Raw genomic sequence first — 27888 nt, 5'->3', positions numbered from 1 at the left:
TATTGCTAAAAATTAATTGCGTTTAATTTGTATTAGTTTCTTAAATGTGCATTTTAAAGTCCCTAAAATAGCATCTCGCTAAAAATAAATTACCAGTTTTAAAGGACAAATCGTAAAATTTGCCTCTCACTAAAATTTCCATTTATACGGTATTTAATTTAGCTGTACATGTATACAGAATAATACTGAAGTTATGGTTTAGGATATATGTACCTTTTTCCCCAATCGCATGTTTCAGCTCATGACCTTTTTCCTGATATGGAACAGTAAAAGAACTTTAGGTGAGAGTCCCTCAAATTGAAAATGACAATCATGCTGAAATAGAATTCATACCGTGATTAACATTTTGTACATATGGACAAATATAGTCAATATTTTTTTTAAAAAAATTATGAGTTTGAAGCAAACTGCTGCACTTGGTCACCAGAGAATGATTTGATTTTGAAAATTAATACACAGTGCAATCACAAATAATAGCTATGAATTGACAAACACCCTTATGTTATTTCTTATCAAGAATAATCTAAATTTAGTTCTAAACAATACTTGCCATTTATAATATGAAAGTTGAGAACCAGCCTCTTCTTCATGACAGATCTTTTAATTTTCTCATGGTAGGCTGAGTAGCTTGAGACTATACAAAGGAAATTGAACATTTTTTTTTTACAAATATATGACGATATTGACTCCCGAGCAATTCAAGCACTAAATAATGTAAATGTTTGTTCAAGTAACAGATTTCATGAAATTTATTATTAAAATGTGTTTGTACCAAAGAACACTGGAATCCTCAATCTGGGTAATCATGTTTTGTTGTCTTCCTCGCCCCGTCTTGATGTTTTCCCTTCAATAATCTGCATACTGAATTCACTATACCTGTGTTTTAAGAAAATGGACACAGTTTAAAATACAAAATGATATAAATAAAAATAAATAAACTCTCAAAGTTGAGAGTTTATGTACATGTAATGTATATAGGTTAGTATATATAGGTCCCTGATAGGTGTAGTACTTTTCTTACAACATTATTTTTCTTGCCTGATCAAAATCTTTATTAAAGCAACTTTCAGAGTGTAGTTAACATGGTTAATGTAGATACAAATTTTTAAAAATATTTTACATTTATCAATCCGGCAGACAAGCCCCTATGATTCATACACCTTAACAGAATAAAGTGAGGCACATAAACATTTAATCCCAGAATTATCAAAAGTACTTATCTAATATCCTAGCAGAAAATAACATACAAAGCGTCGTTTTCCGTGACTTTGATTAGTTTCATTCTTTCACAACATGCACAATGTACTGAAAAGTGAAAGTAAAAACGGCTGGAAATCGTAAACAAACCTTTAGAGCATGTCAACCCGGGAGTTCGAGCAGTTGTTCAGGCAAGAATCTTCTTAAATCTAGATGAAGTGTCAAAAAAATTACCACTGGTTTCAAACTTCGTCAAAATAACGATGCAGACCCGCTCAACTTGATTTGAATTGATTGGCTATTCAACCGAATACACAGTGCCATATTTGGGTTACTGTTCAGAGTAGATCGTTCGTTTTACATTCGAGAAGAGTTTACATATTACTTGAATGAAGAGGATAACATAATACTGAGCTAAAAATTTTGTGTAAAGTATGTTTTCAGTTTAGTTTACAATACAAGCTGTAAATGTGCTGAAGATTTTATTGATGTTGAAGCTTGTAAAGAAAACCAATAAACGTAGGACTTATTCACGGCAATGTATGGGAACCAGAGCTGGGAACCAGTCTAGAAGGCAAAGAAAATTCCGCCAAGTAAACAACAAAGAAAGGGATTTTGGATGTTGTCAGTTGTATACATTATGTGGGCCGGTGACTGCAAGGTAATACATGTGTCTTATTTGTTGCGCATAATTTGTTTAATTAAGGAAATTTATCCGTCCCAAACAGTGGCGTAGCATCGTTTTTTTTTAATTTTTGAAAGTGTGTGTGGGGGGGGGGGGGGTAGGCAATAAAGGGGGGGGTTAACTTTTTCTCAGAGACAACTGCATTTAGTTCCAATTCTTATACTACATTTTTGGTACATTTCTAACAGTGTATGTTAGTTTTGGAAAAAAAGTGTGTGGGGGGGGGGGGGGGGGGGGGAAGCCCCCTGGCCCCCCGGATACTATGCCCCTGCCAACACTGGCAGAAATATAACTAATCTGACTTCAAAATTCCTTCCTCTGTTCCCCGAAGTACATGTTACACTCTTTGCTCTCATTTTTTAAAAATATTCATTGTATATTTTTTTGCAGAAGCAAGGAATGTGGAGATAATGCATGCTCTAAGGATGGAAAGTTCTTGTGTTTATTAGTTGTTCCTGAGACACCAGTCACAGTTGTACTTTATTTCCATTTTAGGTAATGCCTTTTGATTTTTTTTAAGTAGAGGAACAATGCATTTTTCATTTAATATAAAGCTTCGCTCTCATTTTTTAACAAATTTTCATTGTATATTTTTGTAGAAGCAAGGAATGTGGAGCTAATGCATGCTGCTAAGGATGGAAAAGTCTTGTGTTTATTGGTTGTGCCTGAGACACCAGTCACAGTTGTACTTTATTTCCATTTTAGGTAATGTCTTTTGATTTTTTTTTACATTCAATATATAAATGTAAAATTCTAGAGATAACTTTTTTTCAACATTGTTGGATACTTACTACATGATTTTATCTAAAGAAAAGTATTTAAAATATTTCCTCACATTTTTAAAAAGGCCAGGTATGGTGATATGGAGATAATTCATTTTTTATTCAAAATCTTATTTTCCATGCATTTGTACAGGGAGTCTATATACACTTGAGAGGTGAGCGTCAGATTGATGACTTTCAGATGTTGTGATGACGATTGTTGAAAGAGATTATCAACATAGAACCAATTCATATGAATGTGCAAGTCAGGTGAGGATTGGACTTCAACATTTAATCAAGAGATGTTTATATACTGCTAAGCTTAGTGAAAGCACACCATAAACATTTTAAGTATCTCAGTAAGTTTCATGGATATTACAGATGTATCACTATCATATGTTTGACATTGAGTCGCTTTGTCTAAATTTCCATTATGTTTAGTTATACATGTGTTGTTACTTAAGTACGTCTTCAAAAGCTTGTGCTTTAATTTCAATAGAAGTAATGATAACCTATTTAAAAATTGTATTTTTTTTTCTTTATAATTTTGAAAATTATTATTATTAGGTCTTGTACAACACCTGAGTACCCAGATGACTGTTGAACTAATTGGTGAACAAGAAAAGATGTCAGAGAGGGGAATCCAAAACAGATGTCATGATCAAGAAAATGTACTGTTATCAATGATATGATAAAAAATTTGTAAACTTGTAGCAATTTAGAATATCTTATCTGTAATATAATTCTTCAATACTTAATTGTTCACACATTATCATCTTATCTGTATATTAATCGCCCCCTCTTATATAACCCCCTGCTGATTGTAATGACCTGTGTATTGATTCCTGATCTTAAGGATCTTATACATGTAATGTGCTCCTGATCGTCAGGAGCGGATCTTGAGTATATATATAGTGCGACAGAATTTTAGAATAAGATAGGAAGATGGAAATATAGAAGACTTAGTAGATAGAACTGTTAGAGATAGATAAAGTTACTTACTTACTTGGAATATAACCTAATATTTCTTGGATTTATATGTACATGTGATTATTTAACTTGGACTTTATTTTTAGTGAATTATTTTTCCTGAATGTTTCTATTTGTGATGTGCTGTGTAAATAAACTGTAGACTAGAATTTCGGCAAGATATGAGGAACAAGGATAAATTGATTTATTCATGCAAACTGACATTATGAAATGTGTTATAAGACTGCCTGATGCGGCGCTACAAACTAACTAGTAAATATCTTGGAGATTTATAGATGAACATGCAAGCATTCTTGGTTTTAAATGTTATTCATTCAGAGTTTTTGCACAAATTCAATTTTCAGTACAGTAATTTAAACTGGATGTGTGATTTTCAGTACAGTTATGTAAAATGAATATGTTACTTTATTTTGATTGTCAGTTTCTCAACAGGACTTAATTTATTTTTTTGCAGAACAAAACACACAGAACTTTTTTTCTCCGTGCATCATACACTTGTAAATGTTTTACACCATCTTGGTTACATATTTTACATTTATGACGTGTAAATCGAGCAAACACATGAAAAGACGTGAAGCTGGATACATATGCAAACATGCATCTACCATAACCTATTACATATTTTCCAAGGTGTGTGAAGTCGAGCACATACATGAAAATGTGTGAAGCTGGACACATACACAAATACACATGCATCTGCCACAACCTATTGCATATTTTCCAAGGCGTGTGAAGTCGAGCACATACATGAAGATGTGTGAAGCTGGACACATATGCAAACACACAAGCATCTACCACAACCTATTAGATATTTTCCAAGGCGTGTGAAGTCGAGCACATACATGAAAATGTGTGAAGCTGGACACATATGCAAACACACTAACATTTACCACAGACATAAAAACAAATCTAAACTTAATCAAGCATAGACAGGCTCACGGGGTGAAGCTGGACTCCTACATGATCTCATGCATTTTGCAAACTGCATCCTCGCATCTATTCTAATAGATTTTTCACCATATTTTGTGTTTGTGAATATGTAAAATGCATCATTTTTCATTACAAGTTGAAGATGTTATTAGCCTGTGTATAATAAGCGCAAATCAAATAGCCTTTTATGTAATTTTTTCCACATTTTTAATTCAATTTAAACTGCAAAGTTTATTTTATATATGTACATGCACCATAAAGAATAAATATTGTATATGTATTAGTATTATATTTTAAAGTGAAATGAGACCTCCATTTCATAAGCAGAAATGTGAAATTTATACTTGTCATCTGTATTTCTTTTTTTTATTTTTTCTCACGTGTATCTGAATGTTTAAAGGAAAACAAAAGTCAAAGATAGCTCAATATAATGTTTATATTCAAGGTTATAACTGGATATTGTTTGTGCTGTATATCTGACTCATCATATTATGAGAAGCAAAAATACAGAATATTTTAGATCATTTTTGATTGGAAAATGAAAAATATCAGTATGCCAATTTTTCCCATTGTTATATTTTTAATTACTTTATCATTAATATGTACATATTAAAGATCTATGTCATCCAATTAAGAGAGTTGTAGGCAATCCTGGTGCAGAAAATATTTTTTTCCTGTGTTTCGCAGTATAGCGGGAATACATTGTATGCGAGGAATGTATATTAATGGTTTTGGTTGTATATGTGGGCGTGGCCAAAGAAAAGCCAGTGAGAAATGAGTATTCAGTAATATGTTCATATCATTCTAAGCCAGTGCTCTTCAATACACACACATTTTTTTTTTTGCTTTATATATATCATATTTGTATAAATATACTGGTAATGGAAATAACAAAACTGTTGAAATGTATTTTAATTTTGATTTTTTCATACATGCAAATATTGTAGGATGTTCATGCATATTTAACTATTGCACCGAATGCACGTCCGGCATTCTCCTTTGAGACATTATTTACATAGCGACGGACACAGGTTTTCCATAGTTAACCATCTATGGTTTTTGCCTGGGCGGTCTTTAATGTCAGTGATAGGGATACAATTTATTACATGTAAATTATATTGCAAATGCATTGCAGTGCTTTATTGTTTCACATTCAATGTAATGTATGTTAAAAATTTATGTTTTGTTACATGTATCAAAATAAACGCCAGCTGCTCCAACTAAGCTAAACTGGCTTACATCATAGGTGTTGTATTATTTGAGGTGTAGTCTGTCAAATAATGATGAGTCGAGTGTTTGAATCTGTAGATGACCATTTCTAATACTAATTTCCACTGGAAATGGATACAAGATAATAGAAACAATATATGACATTTGTCTTAAAATTCTGGGTACTAACTAGATTAGATTCTTTAAACTAACTATGAAAATCCAAAGAATAAGTTTATTAAACAATAGTCAGCATTTAAATAAGAATTTTCTACAATATGTATATTTAATGAACTTTAATATGGCATTAAAGGTGAAAGGTTATATTTAATTATCTTTTCGTGTAATTAAAGGTTACCTTTTCACCTTTACTTTTTGTAAAGTTAATACAAAGATGACCTTGCTTTTGGGAGCACCTTTAATGAAATTTACTTCACAAGTAAAGTTTTGTAAAGGTGTTTTTTCAAGCAGTGAGTAGCCTTTTGTCGCCTTTCTTTAGGCTGCACTCTGTACAAATCGGTCTGGTTCGGGGGAGAGAATCTTTCTTGCAAAGATCTAACAAGTGCCCCGTATTGCTGCCCTCTGTCACTTGACATGTCGCTTAGCACAGCTTGTGCGTGCCCACGCAGTGACAACGCAAGGAAAAACCCCTTTTTCACTTCGTCCCAGCCATTGGCATTTGCACATGCTTCAAAATGGCACTTGTGATCAAGCTAAGAGCTTGACCCATCATAAGTCGCTGGCTTAATAGCTATTTTATCGTCTCTATCTACCCTAGACGTCATTAGGCGTTGTCTTTGGGACCATCTCGCTCAGGAGACTTCTGGTGATCATTTACTCTTATAATTAATGACAGATTTCTTGTCAGCCAGTCACCATCCTCTTGTCCTTTAACAGGTGGCTCCTCAGCAAAGTGAACCTTTGGTCGCACACCGCCACTGGCATATGCATATTGAGGCTTCTCTTTAGGCTCAGGCCTTTCGTAATTTGCACCTTCTACATTGCAATCTGTAAATGAATATGGCGACTTCTCTTTAGGCTCAGGCTTTTCGTAGTTTGTATCTTCTTTTACATTGCGGTCTGTAAATGAATATGGTGACATATATCCTTGGTACAGGTCATATGATCTAGGTGACAATCTGGTTCGACCTCTTGGTTCATTATGCTTGTTACTCTTAAGAGTGGAACTGTCAAGACGATAACGCTTTAATTTCTTCTTTATCCTGTCCATCGTCGCAAGCATATTTTCATCTATGGCAATGTGGTCTTTCCACGTGGCACTCATAATGTCCTATAAGAGATATCCCACCGCAGTCACCAAATTTTGTAAAGCGCGGGACCCGAGCGATCTCCTTGGGCCCATATGTGGTTATGCCCAAGTCTTATTAGGACAATAATAAATGCAAAATATACAGATATAGGGTACACTTGCCTAGTGTTAATTAAGTTTAAGCAATATATACAAATATAAAAACACTTGTCTAGTGTATGATTAAACACAGTATATATAAACAGGTTCCTGCAACTTGGCTATATCAATGCCACTTGGCTATAGTATACAAACGACTGATTATAACAACTTGGCTTGGCTAATCTCCAAAGCCACTTGCCTGTACCGGCCACTTGGCAATAGGACCACAAGGTACTCCTATTCACTTGGCTAAGCAGGCACCACTTGGTCACCTCTAAGACTTTTTGACTTTCACAAATGCCACTTGGCTGTACACGTCTACTGCTTACATAAGATTTACCCGATTTATGCTACAAGTATCTCCTCGTACACTTTGGCTGTACTGTGAGTTTACAATTCACATTCGCTTCTCAGTCAGAATTTCGTCTATTTCAACTCTTATACTAAGTGTACAGATGCCTTCATCACTGGCCATTTGCCTCCTTATATAATCTTAACATCAATAATTATTAATGTCTTTCTACAGGAATACCTTTCTGTCAATTTCCTAGCATACCTTGCTAAACTTAACCAAACATTTGTTTTTAGTGTATTTTAACAATTTTTATTTTATATTATCATCCTTTATTGTACAATTATTTAATCAAATAAGCCGTTAATTACATTATTTACAATTATTTCTTGAACCTTGATTAAACAACACATGACGAAGTTGCGAGGTTATACATACCATTTTTCATTTAAACTTAGCATGTCATCAGCATACTCTGAATGGTTTCAGTAATACTAGTAACACAAAATATTATTAACCATTTTGCATGACAGTAATTTACAAACAATCCTTTACAAACTTTTTTCTTAAAAAGTACCATCCAGGTTACACATCTTTGAAAAAAAAATAATATAACTCAATCCTAATTTTCTTGAAAAGAAACTGTAATCATTGTTATATTTTAGATAAAGGCTAAACAATTTTATATTCCATTAAAAGTAAACTTTTTCAATGAATCATATTAGGAACCCAGAAAACGTGGTGACAGGAGCATCACCCTGAGTATAATAACCAGTTCCAGTGTAATATTTGACCCAAACTTGATCCCCTTTGATAAGCCTTAATACCACCAAGTTCGGCCCTGCATCATAACTTTCATTACCACCATTATATACCAGTGTTGTGACTTTAGCTGAGCCATTTAGAACTATATATGTGTACATACTATAAGTACTATAAGATTGAACGTTCACGAAGAAAACAAAGTGTCCGTCTACAGGAGATGTGAAGACACCAGTACTGGAGTCGTATCCCCCTCCTATGTTATAGACGATCCTATCAAACACCAGTGTACCGCTGTCCCAGGTGGTACTGGTTGACGTCACACCGACCGTGAAGGCTACTTTTTTGGTTATGTCTGCAATAAAAGGTTCAATAAATTTCTATTTTTTTTTTTATAATTATATATTTTAAAATCAGCATTTATAAAGGTACGTTTGATTACTTTCGATAATTTCTCGGGTATGTTATACTCACTTTTGTAGAATATGAATGCGTTTCAAATATAAATAAATAATTAAGATTATGTGAATATTTTAGATTTACTTGTATACACAATATATGTACGTCATGAAAAAGCCTTCTAGCTTACCTGAGCTGAAAACTCAAGTGAGTTTTTCTGATCACCCATTGATCGTAAACCGTCGGTAAACTCTTCACATTTTCAAATTCTTCTCAAGAACCACTGGGCCAAATTTGACCAAACTTGGTTCAAAGCACCCTTGGGTATAGGGGATTTTAAACTATTAAGATAAAAAGGGCCAAGTCCCTTCACAAGGGGAGGTAATCAAAACAAAAATTGGGTCGGGTCATTAAAAAATATTCTTCTCAAGAACCACTGGGCTAGAAAAGCTGAAAAAAATATAGAAGCATCCTGGGGGTAGATTTTAATAGCCATTCTTTGTAACCACTTAAGCTTCGTTGCCACGCATGGTCACCGACTTTGATGATATTTCACCCATGTTTAGTACTTGACACCAGAAACAAATATCAAACAAAATTTCGTTGCTAAGTGTCTACGTTGCTATGGCAACAGCCAGAAAAGTTTGAAAAATCAAGATTTTCAGCCAATTTAAATCTTGAGTGTGGCTTAATAAAAACTAGAAAAAGCAAACAAACCATTCTCACAAAAACATGACACCTGGATGTCACTTATACTGTAAAGAAACTGTTTAGAATATATCTCTAAGTAAGTGGTAACCAAGGGTACATTTGGAATACATTTAAAATGCTGAAATATGCTGAAAAACACTCCGTATTCACTAATGGTAGGTGTTGCATGCTCAAATTCAATCAACGACTTAAGAAAAACAATGAAAATGTTTGACCTTAAGTATATAAGTATAGGCAATATTATTCTATAAATAACTTTTATAGTTGCCATGGTAACACAGTGTAACCATGCAAAACCAGTAACTAAGATTGGGTTAATACTACTGTCTTGAGGAAAAACATGAAAATTCAAGACTGGCAAATATGCATCCTTAGGACCTTGCCTCACCAAAACCATACGAAAAATTGGGTATAATTGCTACGTTGCAGTGTTACCATGGAAACAAAGTGCCAGTGCTCAAAAGTGAATTATTTTTCACTGCATTAAGAATTACATTGCCATATAATCAAGAAACAAATTAAAGGACTCAGCTTGAATAGTACTTATCTGTTAGAACTGAAGTTGAATATCATATATTGATAAAATTTGATGAAGAAAGCAATACTGTTGCTATGGTTACCAAGAAGGGAAAATTTCGATTTTTTGAACTTTATATCAATATTAAACCCTGTGTGCCAACTTCTTGCATCCACTTAGAGATTGGATGATAGTCAAAATTAAAAGTCAGGTTAGCTGTTAATAAATATCAATCATAAAAGTTTTGGGAATCTACATTTAAGGGTACGTATCCAAGGAAAGAAAATATTTTTCAGGTTTTTAAGCATATATTCTCTGCTTATTTCCATAGCAACGCTCTATTTAAAGAATCTAATCTGAATTTTTTCAAATGGGAAAACTAGGAACACACCAACATCTTTAAAAATCATTAGTTATGAGGAAATGAGCTTTTTTAAAGGATAGGATCAGATTTAAACATACAGAGTGTTACTTTGAAGGCTCTCTATGGTATAAATACCTTGGCAACCATTGCCAACCAAAACGAAATATCATATTTTGTTCTTGGTATATGTTTCAGGGCTCTTTTTTCTATTATTTGGTCACATTTCCTCCTATAATTTCTTTTTATTTTTGCGTGTATGACTTCATAAAATTCAATGAATATTTTTTTTACTTTTGAATACTTCGTTACCATAGTAATGTATGTAATAGTTGATTTACCAAACATATTTATCATGCATTTGAGACATCTGACCTTCAACTTTTGGAAACGGTCATTGCCAATTGTTTGCTTTGCCGCAAATTTTAACTATTGGGCTCTAAACATGTTAAAAAATGCCATTTTTCGAACTTTAAGACATGTTGCCATGGTAACTATAAAGCATAGCAACCAATTTTTGCCTGATTTCAGTTTAGGGTATTAATGACTTTTATCATAGAGAGTTTGGAGAAATTCTGAGACTATGTGTGCCACAGCTCCTATATAAAATTTCAAATTATTACAGAGAATGGCTCTTAAATTGTTGAAGATATGACCACACGCAGCATTGTTAAGGCTTGAAAAAAGGGCGGGGGCCTAATTTATACGGAAAAATTTATTGTGACGTCACCACAAAAATATGACTTTTATGTATTTCTCATAATACCTGAAAATGAAATAATTTGCAACTTTTAACTGTATAAGCATAATAAGCAACAATAAAACTTATCAATGCATTAAAAAAGCTAGTTAAATGCCATGTAACTGGTTGTAAAGAAAGCACTGATCGCGATGATCTTGTAAACATGACGTCATTTTGGTAAAAATGACGTATTTCATGTGCTTTGACAGGCAGATTTAGGAATTTTTTAACAATGAAAAATGCGTTTTATAATTAAACAGAATATTATTTACAGGTTTTAAATAATCGATCAATACCAATGTATATCCTTTGTTAAGTGCGATTATTCATTAACTATCAAAAGAATGTATTTTATTAATTATGTCGTGTTTTTATGTACAGGTTACGTAAATTTAACATTAAGATGCCTCATAAAATTGTATTTTCGCAAGGGCATACACTTAATAGATCTTTAACATTTTTTGAATATAGATAAAGGATATTTTTCTTAACTTGAAAAGTGCTGAGCACTGCTTACATTAAATCGAGGGCGTGATTTTATAAGTACACAAAATATTTGGTAAAAGTCAAACATATTTCGACATTGGCTTATTTACTTGAAAATTTAACTATTAAAACGCAAATTCTATTCAAAGCAGCAGCACTTTTCAGAAACTACAAAGTATGCAGAAACAATTAATAGCTTGAATCTTTAATTTCAACTAGGCTATGCCCTTGCAATAATGAAATTTGTTCATGACCTACATTCGGTACCCGAACTAATTCATCACGTGACTGTCCATCGATGGGACCAAACTTCATACAGTATAGAGTGGGTTATACTATGCTATTTCCAAACGTATTTAAGCTCTGTGATAATAATCAGTTGTTGCATTTTAAGTTTTTGGAGAATGTCGACCAAAAAGTATGTAACAGTGAACTACTTTTGAAATTTTACGGCTACATTAAATTCTTTTCAGGTCCCAGTTGACTTAGAATCTACAATCTTTGTCAATTGATGTATCTTAGGTCCTTGGGGACTATCAGACTATGAGCGGCATCTTTGAGATTTCAATTTAGCTATTAAAACTTGTTGTTACGATAAGTATGTAATTTAAATCATTATGATGAGTTCAAATAAAAGAAAGTATTAAATTGTTCCAGAAAAATGATTTCTGTGTTATGGAATGTATAGCATTATATAAGAAAGCAATCTTGTACAGGAGAAATTTGTAAGTTTGCTTCAATTTAGGCACATTAATAGTTCTTCAATCGCAAATATGAACGATAGAAGTTTATAAATATTCTTATTTTCTATTTTCAAAATAGTAAATTATGATTTTTCAACAGAACATTCCGACATCAAAGTTGCAGCTCATATTTTTTTAAGATAAAGGATGGTTATGGTGACCTACTTCTTGAATTTCTAGGTATTGTTTGAATATTCTAGTAGTCTGAAGAGGCATTGTTATTTGAGGCATTTTGGAGTCACAGAGTTTACCAAAAAGAAAGTCATTGTGCCCTTATGAAATCTCATGGCTATGTCTTCATATTACGATAATAAGGGGGATATAATCATAAAACTTTCTCAGTTGATTATCCTGGGTTCTCAGAGTTTTTCAACCAAAATGAAGGCCATGATGACCTACTTTTGCAATTCAATGCTTTAGTTATACCAGGTATGTACAGGATACTAAGAGGCTTCAAATAGAAGTAATAAATTATAAAATTTATCGGAAGATTGATTCAAGGCCCTTGGGCTTCTTGTAAATTCTTCAAATCATGACCCCCGAGGGTAGGGCGGGTCCATGGTAGGGAATTCAAGCTTTACATTAAAATAGAAAAATTCTTTAATAAAAATCTTCTTGATTACCACTGGACCAGAAAAGTTGAAACTCACGTTGAGGTATCATGGGGTAGTGTAGATTCTATATTGTTCAAATCATGACTCCCAGGGATAAGGCGGGACCACAATAGGTACATGTTTTACTAAGGGGGAAATCTTGTGAATAATAGCGTGGTCACTGTTACTTTTAAAACACTGTTAAAAACACTTTTGTAATGCCAAAATACATACTGGTTATTCGTCCATAGACGTCCCTTATCTGATCGTCAAAATGTGTAGTTAATGTTGTATTGAGTTTATCCGTCTTAGAATGCACATCCATAAGTGACAAGCTTGTGTATCGCATCTGAACCTTTATACCGTGTAAGTTGTTCATTACATCGGTGAGCCGTGAAGTTAAATTTTTGTCATACTCTTCGTTTGCAGTCAAATTATTACGCATTTCATCTAGTCGTTGAGTGACATTTTTTCCCTGTTTGTCATAATTTACGAAACCATTCACTACTTCATTTAGTCGTTGAGTGATGTTTTTATCCTGCTCTTCGTTTGTCATCAATTTATTCACTACTTCGTCAAATTGTTCAGTTAAGTTCTTATTCTGTTTCTCACAAATCACTCTACTTTTCTCAGCTTCATTTAATCTCAGTGTTAAATTTCTGTCATACTCTTCGTTTACAGTCAAAAGAATGTGAATTTTATCGAGTCGTTTAGTGACATTTTCCATCTGCTTATCATATTTCACCAAAATATTCTCTACTTCATTAATTTGTGCAGTAAAGTTTTCATTCTGCTTTTCGTTTATCACCAAATCATTCACTACATTGTCAAGTTGTTTTGTTAAGTTCTTATTATGCTTCTCAGTGATCGCAATATTATTTTCCGCTTCATTCAGTCGCAGAGTTAGATTTTTGTCGTATTCCTCATTTGCCGCCAAAGTTTGAACTATTTGTTTTGTACTTCTTAAATACGCCATAAATTCATCATTGGAAGGAGGCTTTGAAGCATTTAGTTTATTCAGTTCTGCTTCCAAAAAGAATACTCTGTTTTGTAGTAACTTTTTCTGTTCAATAACAACAGTAAGATTCTGCTTTAGTACTGGTATAATTTCTGTTTGTCTCTTGAGATTTTTTATCTCAGCTGTTAGGTTTAAAACTATTTGCTTGATTTCGGCCACATCGACACTGTGACCACCTGACCCATGGATTGTGTCGCTTCCAGTAGAATTCCCGTGGATTAACAATGCAGAACCATCTCCAACATTGAACAAAAATAGTAGAATCGTAATGTAAAACGGATTATGAAATCGCATTTTGAAAGATTAACGTTGTGTTCTCGAAGGCAGTTTATCGTACCTCTCCTGTTTTATATGAATATATTATTTCTTCTTGAGAATCAGATTATATACTACTCTTATAAGGAAGGAAATTTGGATCCAAGAAATCCAGGTTTCTAGGTTATTAAACCATAAAATTGTGATGACAATAGCGTCTTTTGTTCTTTAAACAGACAACTGCAAATAAATACATTTGATAAAAATCCTTCTTCATCAGATACATTTAAAAGGACATTTTTTGGTTTCTATCAGTTTATCTAATCGAAAAGCGCAATTCAAGTGATTTCTTGCGATATTTTTTTGCAAAGATTCAAAGTTACTTTACAGGGGATTGAATTTAACTGATAATGCACTTGACACTGAATATATAAATATCATTCTCATATCTAGATCAAATAGACGTATGTAATGAATTGATGTAAGTATTTACGACTTCAGGCCTGTACTTATGTTTAAAACGATTTTTTTGTCAGTATATATACTGTATTGTGGGAAACCTATGTTAATTTATGGCTGCGTTCCTTCAATATTTACTGTATGTGTGCTTAAAAAAGCGAGCGTCATATTTTAGCGGCTTTGGTGCGGACAATAATTCGCTTACTTATGAATACCATTATTAAGGACAGATGATACAAACAAAAAATGGATGGCTTGGTATATATTATTTGGCTTAATTTAATTGAAAATAATGCAAATAATAAATTTCTAGAATATAAAGATAAACCTTGTAAACCTTCTATGATGTTCAAAATTCTTTCTCACTGGAACCATCCTTATTAGTCTATACAAATATTTTTCACCTCAAGTCCCATTTGTGTGAAAACTCGAATAAAAATTCAAAAACTACGCGGTGATATTGATATTATTGATAAAAAAATGACTCAAATTGATATTTTCAAATTTTTTGACAAAAGATTGTTTGTATCATCTGTCCTTAAAATAATTCATTTAAATACGATACTGTACACGAGGTTATTTTCTCCCCGCCTTATTTTCGCCCTTTTACATGTGCAAACAATGTTGCCCTGTTTTAAATTCGCCCAGTCACAGTTTTGTTAAAGAAATTATATTGTATTCTTTGAATTCGCCCAGCCGAGGTTAGAACGAAAATAAAACGGGGGCAAATATTTCCCTATGTACAGTATACGGCGCGGACGGGTTTAGTTTTAAAACATGATCATGCTAACCATTTAGTGATTGCGTTTAATTTTGAATACTTCAATTTATGTACACAAACACTTTCTAGTATTTCTTGTCCCCCAAACTATCTAAATATGTTTGTCATTGTCATTTCAGTTCACTTTTCAATGGTGGTGAATTAACATCCTCGGCAGGGGTTTGATTGTTGCACTTTTGTTTTGGACAATTATTTGAATAAAAATAAAAACCTGTACTCAACACTCAGGGCCATTGAGCAAAGGGTATCTTTATCGTGCCAGCAACAACTGCAACACGGAGCTTCGATTTAAACAGTTGCTTCAGAAGGACCGGTCTCCACATCCCCCCAGTGGGATTCGAAACCGCGACCTTAGAATCAACTCCTTACTCCGTTGCTATAATTCAAAGGTTATTTAAATACTGTGCAACATATATGGTATGCATGTTTGTTTATTGTTTAACGTCCTCGGTTTATACTGGTCTCCACGTCCCGCAGACGGATTCGAAACCGTAAAGATCAACACTTTACTCAGTGACTCTATAGCGAACATTTCATCCACTGTTCGACATTTTAAATATGTTTGTTTTTTGTATACCGTCCCTCTCAAGAATTTTTACGCATATAGAGACGCTACCACTTGCCAGGGGGGAGAGCTGCTAATGTTGACCTAAACTCGACACTCACATCCACTGAGCAGATATAGGGATCTTTTTGTGCCAGCATCTTCTGTGACACGGGACCTCGGATTATACCATCTCATCCGGAGGACAGGTCTCCGCGTTCTACAGTGGGATTCGTACCCGCGACGTAAGGATTAACTCCTTACTTCGCGATATCAGAGCAGACGCTCTACCACTGCACCATGCAGGCTTTTAAACGCGTAAAATTCATTTCATGTGTTTCTTCTTTTGACATAACACACATGCTGTATCATGCTTGTTTTAGATACAATTAACAGAAAGAAGCCCTGAATGCCCTCAGAAACACCAATAACAATGCTGACTTGTTTAGCAATAATATTTTAAAACTCTTATAAATCTTCAATAACAGGTCTGGAACATTTGCAAAAAAAAATGAAATATTATTATAAGTTAACGTTTTTTAATGTTGTTTTGGGAGGGTTGATTGTTGAATTTTCATTGCAAAATAAAGCTGCATTAGAGGCTAAAGATAATCGACTTGAGAGACGAAAGGTATAGGCAATATCACTGCTTTTCAAAAATGATAAAACACTAGTACACTATAAAAAAGTTTTACTTGGTGTTTATAAAATAACATATTAGATTAAGAAAAACCAGTAATTATTAGTATTCCATTTAGTCAGGATAGGAAGTAAATGACTATCATGGTTCGTAATTGTAAACATAATTAGTAATAAGGATGAATTCATTTAATCATAAAATAATTTACTAAGTATCAATAGAATTACTTAAACAATAGGAATTATATTACGTAGTAAATTAACTAATCATTTTTGGTAAATAATTATTACTTAATTTTAGAGATAATATGCTTTCTATTCACTTAATTTTATGAATTATTACAAAGTAAATGAATCACTGAAATTGGTTCGACCTTCAGTACCAAAATTTGTTTTCACCAAAGACCAACACTTTCCCCATTATTAAGCTATACTGCGACGTACCTGTGGAAAGTGCGGGGGAGATAAACCTACGAAGCAATATTCAATATCTATACTAAGTATTTTTCTGGAAAAAAAGTGGGGGGGGGGGGCTTAGCCGGTTCCGACGCCTATGAATGTGTTTCAAATTCAATTTCAAAGTTATTCCTTCCAAATATATATTCCCATTATTTTTTTCTGCAGAAATGCGAAAATCAGATCTAGAAATGATAGGAAAAAATATTTAAACTTCTTGGAAATACTAAGTTACTCTTTGCTTTCGGCATGTTCGGTGAAACGAGATTTCCACACCTCCACCGTGTCAAATGATTTTGATGATTGACAGGATAAACACGTGGACTTCCTGTCAACCGGTTGAAGTTGAAGATGGAAAATAGAAGCCCATGAATACTGTGTTAATCTTTTTAAAAAAATGTTTACTGTTACTGCTTGGAAAATTTAGAAAAAAATAAAAAAAAAAATTATTTGATACAACAGATATCTTATAATGAAGGGGGTATCTCTCTCTCTCTCTCTCTCTCTCTCTCTCTCTCTCTCTCTCTCTCTCTCTCTCTCTCTCTCTCTCTCTCTCTCTCTCTCTCTCTCTCTCGTACATTTCTCTATTCAATAAAATCTATGACAATACATTACTTATTGAGTTTTGAAAATTTAATCTATAACAAATAATTTGATTGCCTCTTTCCATCATCTTGTCAGAGTATAATCACGGCCCGGCCGGGAAATATCTATAGGTACATGTAGAAATAAGCTAAAATAATCTTCATAAAATAATAAAAATGACACATAATGTTTTAATATTTTGCATTAGAATTTTAAAATACGAGTGTATTTATGCAGTACGTCAACAGACATTTGTAAATTAAAAAAAAAATCCGTTATTTTACTCGCCTTGGCACGGAAATACATGTATGGTTGTTTCAACCGGGTACAATGTTAATAATTCATTCTAGTAGGATTTTTATCTTCTACAGTCCACATTATTTTATTAGTTAAAAGAATAAGCATATATATTTACTTTATAAGTAGATTGATTTTATATTTATACTACACGCGTTCGGTAACAAATACACATGTTTTGAAATCGTGTTATCAAAATATCATTTTAAAACATATTATACAAAAAATTATATTATTTATTTATCTATTGTTTATTTATATTTTAGCACCTGAAATTCACTCACCGTTCGCTCTGTGTTTGTTCACCATTCGTTCAGCGTTCGTTCACCGTTCAGGTGGGAAAATAGAACGTTTCAGGGACTGTAGTCCCCCAAACAATTTAAATATGTTTGTCATTGTCATTTTAGTTCGCTTTTAATTGGTGGTGAATTAACACCCTCGGCACGGGTTTGATTGTTGCACCTTTGTTTTGGGCAATTGTCTTGAATAAACATAAAGACCTGTACTCGATAATCGGGGCCATTGAGCCAAGGGTATCTTTATCGTGCCAGCAACAACTGCAACACGGAGCTTCGACTTAAACAGTCGCTTCAGAAGGACCGGTCTTCACATCCTACAGTGGGATTCGAAACCACGAACTTAGAATCAACTCCTTACTCCGTTGCTATATATCAAAGGTTATTTAAATACTGTGCAACATATATGGTATGTATGTTTGTTTATTGTTCAACGTCCTCGGTTTATGCCGGTCTCACATCCCACAGAAAAATTATTTTATGTATTTTTTCTTTTGACATAACACAGGTGTGGTATCATGCTTGTGTTAGATACCATTAACAGTAAGAAAATAGGGAAGTTATTAGGTTTTACCATTTTAATTTAAACTTGTCATGTCGATCATCAGCATACCCTGAATGGTGTCAGAAATACAAATAACACAAAATAATTTTTCACCATTTTGCATAATAGTAATTTACAAACAAACCTTCACAATTTATTTTCCGAAAAAAGTACCATCCAGGTTACACATATCGTTATAAAATAATATAACTCAATCCTAATTTCCTTGAAAAGAAACTGTAATCATTGTTATAATTTAGATAAAGGCTAAACAATTTAATGTAACTTATTAAAAGTAAACTCTTTAAATGAATCATATTAGGAATCCAGAGAACGTGGTGATAGGGGCAATGCCATTGGTAGAATTCCCAGTCCCATCATTCCCAAATCTTTGACCCAAACTCGATCTCCTTTTTGAAGCTTTAATACCATCAAGTTCGGCCCTGCATTGTAATAATCACTACCTCAACCATAGGCAAGCGTTGTGACTTTAGTCGAGCCATTTAGCACTAAATTTGTATATATATTTTGTGCGTTATAAGCTTGAACGTTGACAAAGAAAACAGTATCCGTCTACAGGAGATGTGAAGACACCAGTACTGGAGTCGTACCCTCCTCCTATGTTGTAGACGATCTTATCAAACACCAAGGTACCGCTTCTCCAGGAGCCGTTGTATGACGTCACACCGGCCGTAAAGGCTACTTTTTTGTGATTTTGGTGATCATGGTTATATCTGAATAAATCGTTTAATAAAATCATTATTGTTTTTGTAATGTTTATTTTTATAAAACAAAAATGGGATTGATTTTTTAAGTTATTCGATCATATACATCCCTTATTTGATCATCAACATTTCTAGTTAATGTTGTATTGAGTTTGTCCGCCTTGGAATGCAAGTCCAGTAGTGACAAGCTTGTGTATCGCATCTGAATCTTCATATTGTGTAAGTTGTTCACTGAATTAGTGAGCTGTTGAGTCAATTCTTTGTTATTCTCTTTGTTTTCCGACGAAACATTGTAAACTTCACTGAGTCTTTGAGTTAAGTTTTCATTCTTCTTGTCACAAATAGCAATATTATTTTCCGCTTCACTGAGCCGCAGAGTTAGGTTTTTGTTTCGCTCCTCATTTGCCTTTTTTTCTTCACCAACAACAGTAAGATTCTGCTTTAGTACCGGTATAATGTCTATTTGTCTCTCGAGATACTCCACCTCAGTAGTCAAATTCAAAACCATTTGCTTGATTTCCATCACATCTGCATTTTGCCCACCTGACCCATGGATTGGATCGATTAGAACTTCCATGCATTAAGAATGCAGAACTTTCTCCAATGTTAAATAAAAATAGTAAATTAATAATGTAAAACGTATTTTGATTTTTCATTTTAAAATATGTACGTGTCTGGTATTTCTTGAAAATCTTCCCTGTTTCCCTTGTATTTTTGTATATCATCTACAAAACTGTAAATCTGTGATGGCTTTGTATAAATATATAAATTCGTTACGAAATACACGTTAAATATGTGCATAAGATTAAAATCCTCATTCAATAAAGAAACTTGAAAGAATTAGTTTGCTTACTATGAAGTAATACTTGTGGAAAAGCACAATTTGAGTGATTTATTGCTGTAGTTTGCGGTTACAAAGAACATTTGCTGAACAGGAGAGTGAAATACCGTATGTATTAAAAGGTTTCTACAATTGACACTGAAGAAACATCTAATACCCAGATCAAAGTTATTGAAATCATTATAAAGTAGGTCTGTTGCACAAGGACAGGTAATACGCGTTTGATTAAATTACTCAATATTATTTTTAGATATAGAGTAAACACGTTAAATCGTGCAAAATATATAACTGGTCCATTTGGTCTTTAGGGGAGAATTTTTTTTTATATTACATTATGGAAAGCCATAAGGGGCACCATGTCATGTTTTATATATTTCATTGTCTTCGTCAAGTTTGAAATCTTGGTCATGGTCATGATTACCATTCTGACCGGCCAGGATTTATTTTCAATGAAATATATTGAACATGGCTTGGGGATACATTATGGCTTTCCATACTATTTGACAGATGTTACCTTGTTGTTTTGGAAATTTAGATATAAATCTAAAAACAACAACATTAACAATTCATTTTGCAATTTTGATGAAAATCCATGAATGCTTGGATGCGCCTATTAAGATATAGAAACATAATCTAAACTGGGGCTTAAGGATATCCACTCCTCAGCCAGGTATCTTAAAAAATCTTAATTTACCCTGATAATTTAAAAATTCTCACAGGGAGATTTGAAACTAGAATCTTTTCGTGTAACAATTTTCATTTAATGCATCTCAATAGTGTAGTGAAAAAGTTGACATATTTACCGCCATAAAAGCACAGAAAAATATATTTTAAAGGAATTGAATTTCCCGTATTCTAGCCTTATATATACCAATATTGCTGATTAGCATGAGAGGATATTAAAAGAAGAGATCTGATTTGTTTTGCAGTGATAGAACGTACAAAGCCTTATATAATTTATCGATTAATTTTTTCACCTAAATTTTAACATATGTTTGTTGATAAATTTTCAATCAGGAAATGCTCCGCAGCAGCTGGTGCTTTTATTCGTATTTTCTGAAAATATATCTGTAATTTGTTAATTTGATAAGTTAACATTCATAATATGGTTCACGTTAATGACAAACGTTGAAAAAATACCAGGAATACGAGTAAATACATATTATATAATAATTATTACTCTCCGAATTCAGAATCATGTTTTCCTACAATCTTATCAGAATTCGAATCTACTTGGCTGTTCGTTTCTGTATAACCCCCCCCCCCCCAATGAAAAGAGAAAAAAAAATAATTTATTCGTCATTAACCATATTCTTTCTCTTTCCCTCTCACGACCTTTTTTCCCAATGAGCCTTTCAATATTGGACTTTTGCGAGAAAAGCCGACTTTAAGAACTGTTGATGCTGTGGGACACAGGCAGCTATAAGACTCTCCAAATAGGATGTTTTGAAAAGGACAAAGATATGATAAATAAACCAAATTCATTTTAGGTAATCAAAAGCATCATAAAATATACGTGTATTTAATACTTTTAATGCGATTGTTTTTCAATGTGGAATTTACTTGTCTATCAGAAAAATGATTGGTAATGAATAACCATGCAGAGGTCAATGAAAGTTCTAAAAGGTGATTATTAAGGAATCAAATTGCACTTTGTTTAATCGTTTAATTTTGAGATATATTTTGAGATATATTCATATATATTTAGTTGGAGAATGTTAAGCGTGCCAAGTTGAAGAATCTCAACATTTTTGTGTCGACCACCCGACTGAGTGTCCACAATATTCCAACACAAGTGACGGAGAAACAGCTCAAAGATGTTTTTCTGAGGGCAGGACAGCAAGACAGCAGTTATTACTGAGGTATATACTAAGGACTGGTATACATTGACGTAATAAATTTAATCCAATTTAAGATAAACTACATTTTGTAATAGGTATCCTGTTTGACATGAAATTTCACATTGTTGATTTACATAACTTTATCATGGGACTTTATTTTGACTGTTGTGAGTGTCTTTTGCTTAATCTTATAATAGTTGTTGTGCAACTGTGCCTGATGTGGTCATGATGCCAACTTATCCACATCAGAGTTAATTTTCTATGACTCTTCCTTATTGTTAAATTATTTATAGGCTTCAATATGTACCTCTAGTCCTATACGTACATGTATGAATAAATGATGTTTTTTTTAGGATGTATAGACTATAGATATATGTTAATATTAATCAGAAGTATACTTCATTCATTAAAAATCAGTTTATATTTTTGATGAAATTGTTTTTACCTGTTGTTTGTATTCATGTTTCAACTTCCGTAAACAACAAAATATAAAAATATACACATAAAATTAATATGAATATGTCAATATGGAAATGTATAGAAGTGAATTATGCATGACTATAATACTTGCAGGTGGTAGAAATGTGTCCTTATGCAAATTTTAGTTTGAAAATATTTTAAATATTTTAGCATTATTTTATGATATACTGTAAACCACCTTTTATTTGCGTGTGAGAAATTTTCGCGAGAGCCTCATCATCACAAATATTTCTCGCTGTGAACTGGTCCTTAGAATCTTTGTGACCACTAACAACAGATCCAAAATGGGCTTGTTCGTGAAAATTAATCGTCACAAACTAGTTTACCGTGGAAAATCACGAAATAAAGTCATCCCGAATAAAAGTTTTACAGTATATTACCTCATAACTCAATATTACATAAAACAATATTATTATGTTGACATTTCAGTGTCGTTTTATGCGAGATTTAGAAAGAATGAACAGCAAGAAGATAGGAAAGTCACGAGGTTACGCATTTGTGAACTTCACATGTCATCAACATGCTCTGAATGCCCTCAGAAGCACCAATAACAATGCTGATTTGTTTGGCGAGGATAAAGTATCTTGATTATTAAGACTATGAAAGAACTGCGAACGATAGTATTGTTCTCCCGCCTACCCCCAAGTCAATTTTCAAAAGTTAACATATTCGATGAATTTTTAAATATTTTTATAGCTAATTATATGGATTTTCATAAAACATTAATCATTTAGGAAAACAAAGAGAGATAACTCTAAAATTTTGGAAAAACTTGTGTTTTTCACTATAGAAATCAACGGAAAACGGAAAATATTTTAAAAACATCTTTTCCCCCATGTCACAAAAATTCCTCTTTACAGGTAATGGAATGTTATTTCACAAATTCATACCAAAGCTTTTTGTGTGACACGGGGGGGGGGGGACATACGTTTATTGACTAAAAACGATAAAAATGCTTATTTTCCACCAATTTCAAAGCGATATACAACTGAGACATTATATCTTATTGAAATATTTATGTTTTATTTATTTGCCTAAAACATAAGAAAAGATATAAGAAACACTTAATCATATCCAAGACTATTTCAAAATATTGAAACTCCGATTTCCATGGAAAATATCGTCTATCCCCCTTTTTTCAAGAGCTGGAATTATGGATAATTTACTGTCTAGCGCTGGTATTAAGACGATTTATCAATTACCATTGAACTGTTCTTTGTATTAAACAGAGATTTTATGGACAAATTGCTATATATATTGAATTAAATGGTTCCAAAATGTAGGCGGGAATCGAGAGTTAGCGTGCGTGTTTCTTAAATGTATTTGCTTTCCAAATTTCCTTTTAAAGAAAGTATTTCTGCATGCCATCATATCATGATGCAACGATTCGTCTATGCTTTGAATTACCTGTAAACACAAATAACAGGAACATCCCTTTAAAAAACAAAAGTTATTTTTTTCTAATATTTATATGTATTGTTTTGGCAGAGGTTGATTGTTGAATTTTCACTGGAAAAAAAAAACAGCTCTACAGGCCAAAGAGAAACGACTGGAGAGACAAAAGGTATCAATCAGAAAATATTACCTCCTACCTGTACTGCCCACTTCCCTTTGGGTTGCTATATTAACTTTCCCTTTGTCATGATTCCTTACTTCAGACACATACTAAATGATAAGGAATTATGTTTGGATTCTTCGAGTTTGTTCATGGAGTATAAGAAATCAAAAAAGCAACAGAGATCCTAGGGTCAAAAAATGGTGGACAAGTTTATAGGGAGCCTCCCAGCTGTAGAGGACGGTAAAAAGTTACCTAAAGGACTACCCCCCCCCCCCACTGGGGAGCTAAAGTCAGGCATACTGTAAACCAATTATTATACGCGTCATTTTTTATTCGCGACTGACCGCCAGAGAACTTATCCTCGACGATTTATTTCCGCGAACGAGTGGTCACATTTTTTTTATTTCCACGAGTATTTTTGAATCAAATAAAAATTTTATATCCGCCCATAAACTAGGTAAAATGGTAGCGTGAGGTCTGCTTACGCATTATTCAAGACATTCTGTGCATAGCGTCCATTTAAAATCTTATATCCACCCCTAAAGTAGGTAAAATGTTTACCATGAGTATACTTCATACGCATTTTCACAACGCTCAAACGAAAATCGGGGGAAAATCTAGGAGATTAAAATTGATTTAAAACTCTCAATTGTAAAAGTGCCTCATACTAATTGGGTAATCGACGCTTTCTAAGATCTACACAGCCAAGGGGCAATTATTATAAATGGTTGGGACAGAGCAGGACTGGGCCATAATTTGCCGTAATTAAACAGGCTATCTCTGACTCGTCTGTAACAATAAATGAACAATAATAACACAAGCTGAAATGATTATTGACATTTTAATCATTTTTAGACAAATATCTGTATCTGGATCTGTATTGGTACATCACAGTAACCCGTTGGGCTTTGACGTGACGGAGAAAGAGCGTTTAGTCGCGCTGATGTTCCAACGGTGACTTAAAGCTTTCCAGCTTGGGAGCGCGGACTACTTTTTCTTCCAGATAGTACCAATCGATCGCAGTGCGTATAAAGAACGAGTTCTTGAGTTGGTCTGTCTTTGCGTCTGGTATTTCTACTGCTCTGCTGTTATTTCTTATCCTATCATATATAATATTTGTCGCTTGGTAGTCTTCGTACACTTTAGGTTTGATATTTCTTTTCTGCTTTTGGAATTTGATATATTGATCGGGTTTGATAGCTGGTATCTGCCCCTCAACCACTTTGTAGAAAAAGATCAGGCGTTGATGTTGACGTCTGGTTTCTAATAAGGGAAGGTCAGGTTCTTTGAGCATCTTTGTTATTGTGCCCTCTTCCCTTGATTTATAATCTTTTGTTATGAATCTTGCACCTCTTCGTTGTATGGATTCTAATTTTGATGTTTCTTGTTTGGTGTATGAATCCCAGATGACAGCTCCATATTCCATTATGGATTTTACTAGTGCTATATATGCGATCTTCCTACATTCCCTTGGACAATGTTGTAGGTTCCTTCTTAGGAATCCTAAGGTGGAGTTGGCTTTGTTTGAGATGTTGTTTATATGTACTAGTTTTAGATTTGCCATTCGTTTTTTTTTTCCGAATGTTTGTAATTAGATTTCAACTGCTTCTTGTACACTAACAGTAAAGTTCTTCCGTGATTACTTGTTAAACCGTCGGGATCGGTATTGAAAAAAGGGCAAATAACTCTAAATAAATCATGATATGGGAATATAATTAACAACTGGTTCGCGACGATAAATATCCCCGAGCAGAGGTTACTCGCGGAACTCGCGGATATTTATCGCACGCGTATAATACTTGGTTTACAGTAAACCCCGGCCAGCCGTGACGACCACAAATAAAAAGTCTAAAAAGAACCCTAATGTAGATTTTCCGCAACTTCCGTGGAATTCCAAGGCATATTCCATGGAATTCCATGGAGTTTTTGTTCCGCAGAATTCTTAAGAATTCTCCGGAGTATTGGGACGGAACTTTTTTCGGAATGATTTGGAATTTTAAATCTAGCCTGGAAAAGAGCGGAACAATGCCAGAATGGAAATTTGCGGAGGAAATCCGTGGAATTCCAGGATATTTGTAAATCTAAGGAATTCCATGGAAATCCATGGAATTCCAGGATTCCAAATTCCAAATACATGTACAATGAAAACTGAAATAATTAGTGCCACATAATTACAAAAAAACTTAATAACATCAAAATTTTTCATAGATCAACTCTATATTTTCAAAATAAAAAAATCATTGTTTCTTTTACAATGTTTTTTGAGACAAATATTGCATATACTCTCAGGTGTACAATCTAAGCACATTTTTAAATGTATTCTCACTGAAAGTATTTTTACATCAATGCTTAAGGTTATTTACAAAAATATCCAGAGAAAAATATGATTACTGGAGAATCACCTTGGTTAAATTAATGATAATCATGTTATGATATACATGTATTTAGTAAACTCCAGTCTACATTTTCTAAAATAAGAAGTTAGTTTTATTAAATGACACTGGCCATGGAATTGAAGAGGCCATTGAAACCTCAACAGGGTATACATTTACAATGAATTGCCAGTGGCTTATGTACTGGTACAATTTCAAAGTTAATGACTAGAGTGACAAACACATGTATTAAATGCAAAAAATATGTACTACACAACTATATTGATACAAAGATCCCATAAAATCAACAGATACTATTTTCCCCCAGTGTACGTGCCAAAGATCCCGATTAATGAAGAACCAAAACTTCTGACGTGTTTGCAAGAGAATCACTTCCTCACTGATATCCCATGAAATTAGTAAATGGTCATGTTAGAGAGTTGACAGATAACTGGTGTCAGGAACGGATTCACTTTCAGTACGAAGGCTCAGAAAGTTGGATGTTGATAATACTCACAGACACTTCAAACTTTCCTTGCACAATTTCTGAAAGAAAGGATGACCATTAAGATGCATCATTATTGATATCCATATAAATACTAGTATATGACAAATAATAAACTAAAGCTATACAAAACAATAGAAAATAATTAAGAAATCTGACCTTTTTCACTGTTTTTGGTTTTTTTCATACAGCTCTTCTCCTTGTGAGCATCCGGATTCCTGTAAAATGCATGTATACTTCATAGTAGATGATTGCTATTTGATCTAAAATAATTATGCATGCCTGTGCAGTTAACATGTTTAAATTACCTGTCAGAATTCATTGTTTTAAATTATTAGAATAAGGAATTTAAGCGTGTTAAGAATATAAACCTTTAAATTTTGTTTCCTTGGCAAAGTTGCAATATTTTTTTTTTAATCTAATAAATAGACATGGATTAATAAAATCAAAGTTAGTTTACTTGATTTGAATGATAATTTGAGCTAGTTCTCACCATATTCACAAGCCTAGTGACTGATTGGCTAAGCATCTACCTGTCTACAACCACCAAGTTATCAAACGCCAGCGCTGTGGAAATCATCTCAGGCACAATGCAGCAACTATAAAATAATTAAAATAAAAGCTGAAAATGATCATGAACATGCATTAAAAATATATAATTAATCACATTGTACATCATACTCTGTAAATGTTATCTTGAACAAAGGAAGGTACAGGTAAAAAATTCTTTACATCAGTTCGATCCCAAATGAAGAAATTTGGGTTGAAATCCATGATCTTAACGATATGTTTAGAGTTGTTAAATAATTATTACAAAATTAAAATAGTGCACTAATGATTTCACCATCGGGCAGTTTATGTGTGGTGCCCAGACTAATGAACAGTAGCAGAAGCGTTCTTCAT

The 27888-nt window shown here is 33.3% G+C and overlaps 2 protein-coding genes and 2 long non-coding RNA genes across 5 annotated transcripts; 1 reads left to right on the top strand and 3 right to left on the bottom strand.

The window, feature by feature from the left end:
* Positions 1–555: 555 nt before the first annotated feature.
* On the bottom strand, positions 556–1493 carry LOC134250576 (uncharacterized). Its single transcript, XR_009988523.1, has 3 exons — positions 1348–1493; positions 773–876; positions 556–634 (listed from the first exon to the last, which is right to left on the bottom strand). It is a non-coding gene; the product is annotated as an uncharacterized LOC134250576 (long non-coding RNA).
* Positions 1494–1626: 133 nt separating this feature from the next.
* On the top strand, positions 1627–5648 carry LOC134250577 (uncharacterized). Of its 2 annotated transcripts, none has more exons than XR_009988524.1 (4): positions 1627–1858; positions 2482–2587; positions 2846–2913; positions 3211–5648. It is a non-coding gene; the product is annotated as an uncharacterized LOC134250577 (long non-coding RNA). The 2 variants fall into 2 exon arrangements; XR_009988525.1 differs by having other exon boundaries at positions 2798–2913.
* Positions 5649–8191: 2543 nt separating this feature from the next.
* On the bottom strand, positions 8192–14101 carry LOC134250579 (uncharacterized protein MG328 homolog). Its single transcript, XM_062732943.1, has 2 exons — positions 13024–14101; positions 8192–8592 (listed from the first exon to the last, which is right to left on the bottom strand). Exons 1-2 carry the CDS (start codon positions 14099–14101, stop codon positions 8192–8194), a joined length of 1479 nt encoding a protein of 492 aa, XP_062588927.1.
* Positions 14102–19473: 5372 nt separating this feature from the next.
* LOC134250578 (uncharacterized) lies at positions 19474–19965 on the bottom strand. The gene has a single exon (XM_062732942.1). The coding sequence runs from the start codon at positions 19963–19965 to the stop codon at positions 19474–19476; it is 492 nt and encodes a 163-aa protein (XP_062588926.1).
* Between the last annotated feature and the right edge of the window lie 7923 nt (positions 19966–27888).

This window comes from Saccostrea cucullata, unplaced genomic scaffold (genome assembly GCF_032062105.1).
Source record: "Saccostrea cucullata isolate Sc308-1 unplaced genomic scaffold, CSIRO_AGI_Scuc_v1 ctg1594, whole genome shotgun sequence".
Lineage (NCBI taxonomy): Eukaryota > Metazoa > Mollusca > Bivalvia > Ostreida > Ostreidae > Saccostrea > Saccostrea cuccullata.
Note: the sequence above shows the minus strand (reverse complement) of the source record. Positions and strands in the feature narration are given on the sequence as shown.